We start from the raw sequence: 12170 nt of genomic DNA, 5'->3' as shown, positions 1-12170 counted from the left end.
TTTACATATAATTCCCCCCAGGGTTTAATGTCTTGAGCTACAGAACCACCAACCACCAATCAAAGGTTGGTGGTCCAATCCCTGGTTGCTCAAGTCTGCATACCAAAGTACTCTTGGGCTTGATACTGAATCCCAAGTTCATCAGAGTATGAATGTTACATAGAAAGCGTAGAAAAAAGTGCTTGTATGAATGGGTGAATAAAGCATGTTATAAAGAATGCTTTGTGTTCTGCAGTAAACTATATAAGAACTTTAAAAACCTTTAAAAATTGGACTATTTACCATTTGTGTAGTGATGGGAATCGATAACCGGTTAGACTGGTGATATCGATAACGGGATCAGAACTGCTAAATTCTAATCAAACCCACTCCTACATTTGTGCGTCACAGTTGTACTGCTCCGACATGCTGGGATGACACAGTGGTGACTCTGTCGTCTCATACGCTCTGAAGTCCTTTTTCTTTGTAACCAAACTAAGACATGAAGTGTATTTTACTTTTTAACCAAATCTCAACTTTGATTGGACGTCTTAGAAAGTCGTCTTTTTAAAGTCCTTTCAATCAGTTTTGATTATACAGGAACAGCCACAACGTTACCCAGCAATCATCATCACTGTTATTTTTACAGAGCCAGAGAAATGTCAGCTTTTAACTGATTTAATTTAAGGCTGTAACAATTGGTCCATTAATCATATGAGAGCAAAACTAGTAGGCCACAAATCAGTGGGTGATGTCACAGCATCCTTTTATGTGAAATCTTTGGGCTGCACTCACACAGACCTGCAGGGAGTAATTTCACCGTCAACTGGGGCTGAGCAATTAATCAGATTTTTTTATTTAATTACAAATTTGGTTTCCAGCACAATGAAACACAATGAAACACAATGAAACCTAGATAAAGAGTTTTGCATTAATTGTCAATCCAAAGCTCTCATTTTGTCCTGTGATATAAATCAAGCGCGTCACTTTTCTATGCAGCAGATCACCTTTTCCCTTCCACTGATCTCGCTCGCTGTTTAGTCCAGCTTGAGTCAAGACAATGGAAAGGGAACATTTGGTCAAAAACATCGACCAACAAAGATTCCCATCTGTGAACCTGTGGAAGAATCATTAATGGGTGGCTGCAGCTGCCCTCATCTGTGGATTGCCGTAAGTCTCTCACCTGATCCGCCTTCACTGACATGTGACAGAGGTGTGAGCTGATTGTTGGCTTCATCCCTTCATCCCTCTCCCTGTGGCTTCTGTCCACTGCCACTTGGGCCTCCCACTCCCTCAAATGAACCCACAAACATCCCACAGTGGAACCAGACAATGGTAGGGACCCAGGGCTGACGCTAACTCTGAGAACCCCGTGCAACCGACAAGCTCCAACTCTTTCAGGAAATCCTAACTCGTTAACGCTCATGTTAAATAATGAAGCTTATATTCATGGTTATGATTTCTGCAGTCCTGCTGTCAGTGTCTGTGTTTCACTTGTCGTTTGGCCAGCTCAGGACTAAAGCTGACAAAATGTCCTCTCCACAGCTGAATCTGAATTTCAAATCATAATTCCACATGAGAAACTGTCCTCTCTGTGCTTTTTGTACCAGCCTTGGTCTCCCCCTGTTTTCCTCTGTTCCCGCTCACTCTCTTGCTTCTTTTCTCTCTTACTGTTAACCCCTCCCCTCCCGTTTTCTCCCCGGTCTGCTGTTGTGTGAAATGTAAAACAGACTGAGCTCGGCCTCCTGCGAGACAGACTCTAGAGTCGGCGCCGAGCAGCATGGCTGCGTCTTTCCAGCGCGCTCTGAGGCAGAAAAACAAACATCTCTCCGAGCGCTGAGACTCCGACACAAGCTGCTCACTCTCACTTTTATCAGGAATTAGTCTCGTGATGACGGCGCGAGTGACTGACAGCCGCTTCACTCGACAACGTGGCAACAGTGAACCCGAGCTCAGGAAAGAAAAATAAATCTCACACGTAGAAAGAACAAAAATGAAAACTCGACTGCACGAAGGTGGAACGGACAGCTGGCTTACCTCAGCATAAAAACAGCTCGCCTGGTTCTGTTGACAGCATCTCCTGAGCTCACTAAACACAAGTTACATCTATTTTTTAAAGCACAGATGATTGTATCACTTTCAGAACAGAAATGTTAACTCAGGTTTAAAAGAAATCAGTTTTTCTCTGAATATGCAAATACCTGCAGCAGAATCTAATCAGATTATCTGCATGTGATACCTGCGCTCTGAGTCTGACTTTTGTTAAATCAGTGTCCTCCTAATGAAGCTGATTAGCTCATTAGTTAGCATTAACAAGCACATCTGCCGGTACACATTCTCTCACCTGCTTCATGACCATCTCCAGGCTCCCTCCTGCTCTTTTAGTTCTCTCATGATTTTCATGGCCTTCACACTTTGTTATGAATAAGTGATAAGAATCTATTAGTTTTGCTTGTCTGATGTCACCCAGGCTGCCAGATCGTCTACAAAACACAACCAACCTGCAAGTGCTCACAGTCTTAATCCATCTTTCTACACAAATGATAACCCATAATGCACGATCTGCTATTGATGTGAGAAGTGTAGAAAGCCTATTTATCAAATGTTGTTTTTTGTCTTTTCTGAGAAAATTCAGCTTTTTTTCAAGAAGATATGTCCAAACCACAGTCTGCTCATATTCCAAGAGTGCAGCTCTGCAGTCAGAGTCTGGGCTGAAAACATTCAGAGCGCTGATAAAACAACAAAGCAGACGAGCGGCTGAACCTGAGTGTCAGCTGGCAACAACAGGTAGCTTCCTCAGTTCTCAGACACTTACTAAAGTGTAGTTATCAGCTATTCAGCAGGTGGTTGGGGTTTCAGTGGCTGAGGTGACAATGTTACTGGTATCATACACATCCAATAGTAGGGAAAAGCTACACGAATCAAAGTGTTTAAAGGAGTCTGAGATTACTTGTATTTATTCTTACCTCATTATCTGAAAGTAACTGTGGCCATCATTAATAAGAACCTCCACCATTGGAGCATGAGAGCCAACAGGAAGTAAGGAAAAGCAAAAAAGAGACATTTTAAGAGCAACAGACAGGAGTCAGTGACTGCAGCCTGATTTTCCCACAGGACACAGAAACAGCAGCTCGCTCCGGAGCCAGTCTCTAAACAAGAAAACACCCATTGACTGGTGTTTCCATGGCAGCAATGGGCGACACCGACTGAGCGGCGTTTCCATGGTAACAATCGGTGACACCCACTAACCAGTATTTCCATGGAAACACTCAGAGGCACCTGCTGACCAGCAGAAAAGGGGAAACCAGGAGTTGCACTTTGTGGTTTGCTGTTTGCTCAGAGGAGCGAGCAGACGACGAGTTTTTAGGAGAGCATCAGACACTGAGGCTGCTTTGTTTCACCCAAAGAAACTGGCCTGTTGGAACAGGTGGTAGCACTGCGAGGATAAGACTATTATTTTTTATTATAATTAAAATTGGAAATATGATAATAAACAAAACACTACAGGTAATCAGAGGGCTAAAAGCACAGGACCCTCACTGCCCTTCCTCCAGGTCCAGAGGACGGCTTCTGCCCAGCTTTTGCCAACGAAGCCCTCCCTCAGGCCTGTCTCAGACGAGGCGATGTGATTTCTGGTTCCATCTTTCTTTGCAATCACACTTAGCTCTAACCATTCTTCTTGGCAGACTCTACGGGGGGCGGACGGGGCTCGCTGACTTACAAACAGTAGTCGGCACCTACAAAATGGATGGATTGATGGATGCACGCATAGTTAGCATTTTGGCTACTTTTGGCTGTTTCACACATTTTCTCTCATTAATTTTCATTTTAAAGACATCCAGAGACTCGATGAACTCACCTTCAGGAACTTTAGCGGGTGGAATAAGCCAAACCCAAAACACCAGCACAGAAAAACTGACTTATAACTGACTGAAAACATTTCTAGCTCAGCTACAAACAACCAATAGGCTAACACTTCATAGAGGCCTATGATACACTGGTTGTTTTAATTAGGTCATTGATAGGAAAACTAAGCATCTTAGTGAGGTGCTGAGTCACCAGAGCAGCTTTAGTGCTCCTCAGCATTGTTTCTCCAAGTGTTTGGTACCAAACTGGAGATAAAGATATTTGTTTTGTACGTAAATGATGGTAATAGAGAGCACGTTGGTTCAAAATCCCTCCCAAGTATCTAGAAACGTTCGTATGGACGGACGCTTTGTCTTCCTGAAACACTCAGATCAACAAATGCATCCAAGCCAGCAGGCTGTGCTTTTAAGGGTTAATAAAGATGAAAAACTGGGGAAAAGAGATTGTGAATATCAAACTTTGAGATCCTGACTGAGCCCCGTCCAAATCAAAGACAACGATTCTGTCAGATGAGAGAGGACGACCGGCTCTGTGCGGCTCTACGCATGTATAAAGCATGACTCAGCAGAAACACAGGCACTTGTTGCTTATTAACTACATGGCACTGATTCTAAAGACTTCACAATCGAACTGGAAGCACGTTTTTGGGATTATCTGTTCTACTGGGCTGTAAAACATGATTTGGGTGAGGATGAGTGAGGTGAGGACGTCATTAAGAAATATCTGCCCTCATAACAACACTATTACCTGTGTAATGTGCAGTCGAATTGTCTTTCACTCCAGATTTAGTTTTAATGCTGCAGAGCACAGCTGCACCACTGAGAGCTGATTTTATATTCTACATTTATTAACTTGGTTTTTAGCATTTTTTTGTTTAGTATTCTGAGACTGGAGCTGCTCAAACTGACTGCTTCAAGACAGAATATGAATAAATAAACCGATGTTAATACTTGAGGTTGAGCTTCTCAGAGATCACGATGAAGCATTTCTTATTTGAGTGTTGGTACCAACTTTATGTTTACTTCCTTATGTTAAGGTTCATCTGAGCCTTTTTAAATTTTTTGCACTTTGTGTCACTTTTATTTCTTATTTTAAAGTTTTCTGTCACTGATTTGAAATATCGGCACCAACACTGCTTGTTTAGTTTTAGAGTCAAAATGCAACAAGCTCCTCCAACATTTTCTTTGTTGCCACAGTAATAAATAACATTTGTTGCATTTTACTCCTCAACAACACCAGCAATACTCATTCCACTTTTTTCAGAAGATCAGAGCCTCTTTTTAAACATGTTTAAGCCACGGTGACACCAACGGGTCATGTGATAAGTTGAGAGTGAGGACAGGTTGGATCGACAAAGGAGCTCAAGATAACAAGGTTAGAGACTTTCTGCATTATGGAGGCAAGTCTCACTGTGAGACATCGGTCCGCTCCGCCAGCCGTGGGAAATGTCAGGTCCAGGTAAAGTGCCAATCATCAAAGTGAATGTGCACCGTGACTCAGTCCCTGTAGACTCCCTGATAAAATCTCTTTACAGCAGAAATTAACATGTTTATGTCTTACTTCAAAAAATGTTCCAACTCTCATCCGCTTCATTACATCTGTGTATAAAGGGATGGGTACTTTTATCACACTCCATTTGTGCACTTAAAGCACTTTCTTATGACAAGCCTCGTTCACTCATTCACAGACAGTCATACAACCTACAGTGGTTTGCAAAAGTATTCAGCCCCCTTTGGTCTGAGTGCAGTCAGTTGCCCATAGACTTTGCCTGATGAGTGCTAATGACTAAATAGAGTGCACCTGTGTGTAATCTAATGTCAGTACAGATACAGCTGCTCTGTGACGGCCTCAGAGGTTGTCTAAGAGAATATTGGGAGCAACAACACCATGAAGTCCAAAGAACACACCAGACAGGTCAGGGATAAAGTTATTGAGAAATTTAAAGCAGGCTTAGGCTACAAAAAGATTTCCCAAGCCTTGAACATCCCACGGAGCACTGTTCAAGCCATCATTCAGAAATGGAAGGAGTATGGCACAACTGTAAACCTACCAAGACAAGGCCGTCCACCTAAACTCACAGGCCGAACAAGGAGAGCGCTGATCAGAAATGCAGCCAAGAGGCCCATGGTGACTCTGGACGAGCTGCAGAGATCTACAGCTCAGGTGGGGGAATCTGTCCATAGGACAACTATTAGTCCTGCACTGCACAAAGTTGGCCTTTATGGAAGAGTAGCAAGAAGAAAGCCATTGTCAGTGTTGGGAAGGTTACTTTTAAAATGTATTCCACTACAGAATACTGAATACATGCCCCAAAATGTATTCTGTAACGTATTCCGTTACGTTACTCAATGAGAGTAACGTATTCTGAATACTTTGGATTACTTAATATATTATCATGCTGTTTACAACTACATGAATGTCCTATTGCTGTGATTTATTACTGTTACTGAAGGTACGTAGTACCAAACGTAGTAAAGGGACCTCTGGCTAATACGGTGGGTTCCGTGTCGGGCTGGTAGCCGAAAACTAGCTTTACTTTGTTGTCTGGGTCAACTTTGCTTGCGGGAGACAGAGAGAGGCGTTGAAAGGCTGCTCCAACGGAACTTATTTTTTCCGGAGGAAAACACGAACACAGTGTACAGTCGAGTCTTAATAGCTTACTTACAAATGGGCTCGTCAGGCACTCTTCTTGGCTGCAGTGGTTATTATTATATTTACATGCTTCCAGCTCCCGTTTTTGCTCCGTGACAGCTCGGACTTTTCCTTTCTCTCCCTCCCTCGCTCACAGACACATAACGAGTATGGCAGTCCATTCTCCCTGCAGCACGGACTACACTGCTCATCAGGCTACATGCTTTAGGGCCATGCCTGTAGCATTCTGCCTTTTAGCTTAGCACAACAACAACAACAAAAAAGCGCTCTCTCACCCAGGAAACACGCAGAGAGAGAGCGCGTCACCCTGTAACCATGGTAACCGTAACGCTGCCGCCTGGAACAACATTACGTAGCTGTCAAACAAACCCAAATAATCCTGACCCGCGACAATATGAAACAGGGAAGTACCGCCGTGTATTCCATTTATTTCAACAAAGTAACTGTATTCTGAATACCACCTTTTTAAACGGTAACTGTAACGGAATACAGTTACTCATATTTTGTATTCTGAATACGTAACGGCGGTACATGTATTCCGTTACTCCCCAACACTGGCCATTGTTAACAGAAAACCATAAGAAGTCCCGTTTGCAGTTTGCCACAAGCCATGTGGGGGACACAGCAAACATGTGGAAGAAGGTGCTCTGGTCAGATGAGACCAAAATGGAACTTTTTGGCCAAAATGCAAAACGCTATGTGTGGCGGAAAACTAACACTGCACATCACTCTGAACACACCATCCCCACTGTCAAATATGGTGGTGGCAGCATCATGCTCTGGGGGTGCTTCTCTTCAGCAGGGACAGGGAAGCTGGTCAGAGTTGATGGGAAGATGGATGGAGCCAAATACAGGGCAATCTTGGAAGAAAACCTCTTGGAGTCTGCAAAAGACTTGAGACTGGGGCGGAGGTTCACCTTCCAGCAGGACAACGACCCTAAACATAAAGCCAGGGCAACAATGGAATGGTTTAAAACAAAACATATCCATGTGTTAGAATGGCCCAGTCAAAGTCCAGATCTAAATCCAATCCAGAATCTGTGGCAAGATCTGAAAACTGCTGTTCACAAACACTGTCCATCTAATCTGACTGAGCTGGAGCTGTTCTGCAAAGAAGAATGGGCAAGGATTTCAGTCTGTAGATGTGCAAAGCTGGTAGAGACATACCCTAAAAGACTGGCAGCTGTAACTGCAGCAAAAGGTGGTTCTACAAAGTATTGACTCAGGGGGCTGAATAATTACGCACACCCCACTTTGCAGTTATTTATTTGTAAAAAATGTTTGGAATCATGTATGATTTTCGTTCCACTTCTCACGTGTACACCACTTTGTGTTGGTCTTTCACGTGGAATTCCAATAACATTGATTCATGTTTGTGGCTGTAATGTGACAAAATGTGGAAAAGTTCAAGGGGGCCGAATACTTTTGTAAGTTCACACATTCACACTGCGACATGAGGCTATGTGGACAACTTTTCAGGATAAACTTCCACGCCTGCTAAAGGAGCCAGGGAACCTTACAACGCTACCTCCTGAACCTTAGCCTCCTGGTGGGTGAATTCTTTAATAACTCAAATACTTGGATAATGATGAATTGTAAAGTTTGCAATACTAGGGGCGTGGCAACTTTGACTGATGGATGGATTGCAACACAGACGACTGCAGTTGCTAGCTGTCTGCTAATTGGAGTCACTGAATTGGATCTCTGGATCATGTTTGTGTCGTTGATGCCTTTTGCAGTTTTTCTAATGCAATTATCTGAGAAATAGTGGAGCTTTCTGTGCAGCTGGTTGTACTAACTTATTGTTGAAGAAATTTTGGTCAGTAGTCTTTTACTTATTGCTGATTAGAATGACTGCCTATTTTCTTCACTGCGCAGACTAATCTGCAGATACTTTAATTAGAAAACATCAGCTACAAATAAACCTCAGACAGCAGTCTTCAAAGAAGTATAACAACAATAAGGATTCCTCCCTTTGGTTGAGATAGATGCTTAAGAGTTTGTTTATCCACTTGTAAATCAATCATACTGTTGTCATAAAAATAAGAGTTTTTAAAATGTTTAAATGACTCCCCAAATATACCTGAGCAACTCATCGGTTTAACGTATACGATAAATACGTTCGGGTCCATGTTAAATAAGAATAATAGCTAGTTGTCACATTTTTCTAAATAAATGACCAAAAATTGTTGTATTTGTGTTTTTCTATTATTTACTGCGTTGACCGAAAAACTTACTGGACAAAGTGTTTTGAGTAGCGTCACCTGCCAACATTATCACTTGTTTCAGGACAACTAAACTCTGCTTTTAATGCTAAATACTGAAGGATAAAGTGTTGCTGGGTTTATTTCTTAATTTAAAGAGTTGAGTTCCAGAGCGATGTATGGGAAATACTCAGTTTAAATAAGTCGTAATGACCTCTGCTGTCTAATGATGTTAACTGATGACGTGTGCTGTGGTCTGTACTCAGTGTGGTTAAGCACTCGTACTGTAGCTCTTTAAACAGCTCGTGTGTGTCACACGTGAAGCCTCGTGTCTGAGGTTGAACTGATTCATCGTAGTAGCGGATGAACATTCAGGTGGTAAATTCAGTGTTTTGGGGCAGAATGAAACAAGTCAGCACATTATTGTCTAAACCTGCTGCACTGTACGGAATGCTCCCCGGAGCCAGAGTCCATTTAGTGGCGAGTTCCCTGTGGTCCGTGTCCATTTACTGCCGCAGCGTGCCCTTTTGAAGCCAGGCTCCATGTACTTGTGTTTACCCTGTAAATCCCAGGTCTGCTGAATGAAGTCTGGATGACGGGAGAATGATGCACTGACCCATGATGGTGAGTGCAGCGGACAGCAGGCTAACCCTTCAAAAAACCCAGTCAGACAAGCAGCACAGAGAGCCAAATGATACACTAACAATGCACAAAAGCATCCGAGCAAAAGTGCACATTCACTAGCTACAAAAACCATGTGTTATATCATCAAGACCCAAAAATAACTGGCAGGACATTTGCTTCTCAAAATATTTTATAATCTGAATTTGAAACTGAAATCTTAAACATGTATTTGCTGTCTTAAAAATCATTTCAAACCTTCCAAAATAAAAAGTCAAGAAATAGAACTACGGTACAATTTGCTGCCTTGTAACTGTGGGCAAAGCGAGGCAGTGGGGCAGTTAAACTGACCTGAAATTTGTTGTTCAGCCCTTAAAATTTCAATTTCTATTTGTCCTTTGGTGAAGTTAAGAGGGCAAATCACCAAACACCAAATTTTAACATCCCTAAAATATACAGTGATGATGTAGAAGTCTCAAACTCATATAAACTCTTGACTTTAAAGTGTTAAATAGATTTAGCCCGTGACCAAAAAATTTTGAAAGTGTGGGACTAAAAAAGGTTATCTTATCTTAAACATGCTAAAGTTATTGTACAAACTCCTTTATACGCCTGCCGTTTTTCCATTATTGTCTAACTTTACTAGAAAATCTTTGGCTCTCTGATCAACATCTCCAGTAATGTTCCTTGTGTCTTTCTTGACAGAGCAGCATCAGCTGCAGAGACGACGGTGGCGGATTAACTGTTGGTTTGGTTCCTGAAAGCGAGCCCTCGAATGCTGCGGAGCTGCTGTAACAAACTGTAGTGACAGAGTTTGCTGCGGGTCTGATGCTGAATGAAACTTCCCCAAAGAAAAGCCTCCTGCAGCACACTCCACTGTCACAACAATCGCTCTATTACTTCATACATGGAGAATGTCTCCTGTCAGCCTGCAACTCCACACACCAACATTAAGAAGTGCTGAAACCTCGGAGAAGCTGAGACATTCGTCTCTTGAGATCTAATAATGCCGCAGCAGAAGCATCAGTGCTACAGGACACCAGCAGCATGTCTGACGTCGTGGGAGGAATGTGGGAGGATGTTTGGAGCACTTTCTGGGAGTCTGTGGTAAGAGACCATGTGGAGTAACCTGATGATAAAACAGTTGCAGTGTTATTCAAAGCTGAGCTCTGCCAGTTGTTTGGGCACATGTGTAACCTGACAGATAATCTACATTTTTACATCCACATACAGCCAAAAATAAGTATATACGGTAAAAAAAGGATCAAAGTCGGAGGTTTGGAGCACACAGGTTATAAGTTATGAAGGTACATTTTACATTTTCTTATAAACAAGCTTTCTGATTGTTGCAAATGTCTCCGAGTTCTGCAGATGTTTCTGATTTTTCTCTTTAATTGTTTCCTTGATGAGTTCACCCAGATCACCACAGGCTGACCTGGATGATGCTTTAAGGACGCTTCACTCATAAATGTTGAGCAAACACTGAGTGAAGCCACTCCTTTCTGTCTGCTGTTATGAAATAATAAAAGTACTCCACAATGAGCGCTGATAATTTCATTACAGAGAAAGGAAACATCAGACTGTTGAGTTAATAAACCATGTTGTTGTTACATTTCAGCAAATGTGAGCAGAGCGACCTCCAAATCCACCGGACCAGCAGCAGCCAGTTCCATCCCAAAACTGTTGAAAACTCAACTTCGATCTGATCCAACTGCACCAGTGTGAGGTAAACATCCTCTATACCCTGCTGCGTTTTGGAATCTGGGATATGAGTGCACAAAAAAACAAAACACAAAAAAAAACAAGCACTGCTAGCCGGAGACGCTTTGTTTGAAAGATTTATGCACCAGGACCTCCTGCTTGCATTCGTTCATATCAATTCAGATATCTAAAAGATGAGCGTGGCACCTGGACCGCTGTGTGAAATGAAATCAAACCAAGTGGAAACCAAGGTAACTAACTGCTGAAGCACAGGTGCACAAAATGCTGTTTATACCAGAATTAAAAAGCTCAGTGGACAAAAAACAGAGTTAAAAATGTGGTAAAATACCCCAAAACACCAACAAAGAGTCACCCTCTGGCCCGCCTCAGAGCGCCATCAGTCTGTGAACTTACAGGCGTAGGTCATGGCGAAGCTGCTGCTCGTGTCCACCATGTCCACCTGTGGCACCAGCTTGGGGATGTCCTGGTTTTGTGCCAGGGCGAAACGAAACACCTCATACTCATGGGAGTCACCGGGGAAAAGGCCTCCTGTTGACAAACACACACAGACACACAGAGGGAGTTCTTCAGTGTCCCAAAGCACAAAGGATGGGAAAGCCCCAGAGAGGAAACAACCGCTCACCCACAAGCCCAAAAACACGGGTGTGCTTTAACGTAAGAGCTGATGCTGTTTGATTTAACATGAAATCAGATACAAGAGTGAAATCTTCATTGAGCTGTTCATAGTGATTGTCCTTTATAGGACCGCCCTGAAGAGCGCCCCACTTTATCCTGTTCTTAGAGTATAAATGCGAACACAGTTTACAAAAGGAGCTCTGTGTCACGCTCAATAAAACTTTAAATTAAGCCTCAAAAAGTCAAAAGAAAAGGAAATCGAGGGTCAGCGCATCGCACTGTTTCCCTCCACAGAGAAGCTAACGGCATGTTCTGGATTATTGCAGGAAAAACATCTTTCCACAAAACAAAAAGTTTATAATAATCTCCACAAACACTAGAGTAAGCAACCTTCTCTGGACACAAATGGCTTTGCAAAGTCCAAGATGTAATATTGCGCTAATTAGCTCGTGCTAGTTATTCATGTGGAACTGTTTAGCACGACTGAAGCATGTTAGTCTTTGACAGCTC

General features: G+C 42.6%; 1 protein-coding gene and 1 long non-coding RNA gene across 2 annotated transcripts in view; one reads left to right on the top strand and one right to left on the bottom strand.

Moving 5' to 3' along the window:
- The window catches only part of LOC116335735 (glutamate receptor 1-like), a 95541-nt gene extending 83850 nt beyond the window's left edge, over nt 1-11691 (bottom strand). Inside the window, exon 1 of the mRNA XM_039618381.1 lies at nt 11439-11691. Within this exon, the coding sequence (XP_039474315.1) occupies nt 11439-11478 (40 nt within the window). The 5' untranslated portion in view covers nt 11479-11691. The remainder of the gene's footprint in view (nt 1-11438) is intronic.
- LOC120442264 lies at nt 5961-11456 on the top strand. The gene is made up of 3 exons (XR_005614605.1): nt 5961-6009; nt 10029-10430; nt 10942-11456. It is a non-coding gene; the product is annotated as an uncharacterized LOC120442264 (long non-coding RNA).
- Nucleotides 11692-12170: the final 479 nt, after the last annotated feature.

Source organism: Oreochromis aureus, linkage group 10 (genome assembly GCF_013358895.1).
Source record: "Oreochromis aureus strain Israel breed Guangdong linkage group 10, ZZ_aureus, whole genome shotgun sequence".
NCBI lineage: Eukaryota > Metazoa > Chordata > Actinopteri > Cichliformes > Cichlidae > Oreochromis > Oreochromis aureus.
Note: the sequence above shows the minus strand (reverse complement) of the source record. Positions and strands in the feature narration are given on the sequence as shown.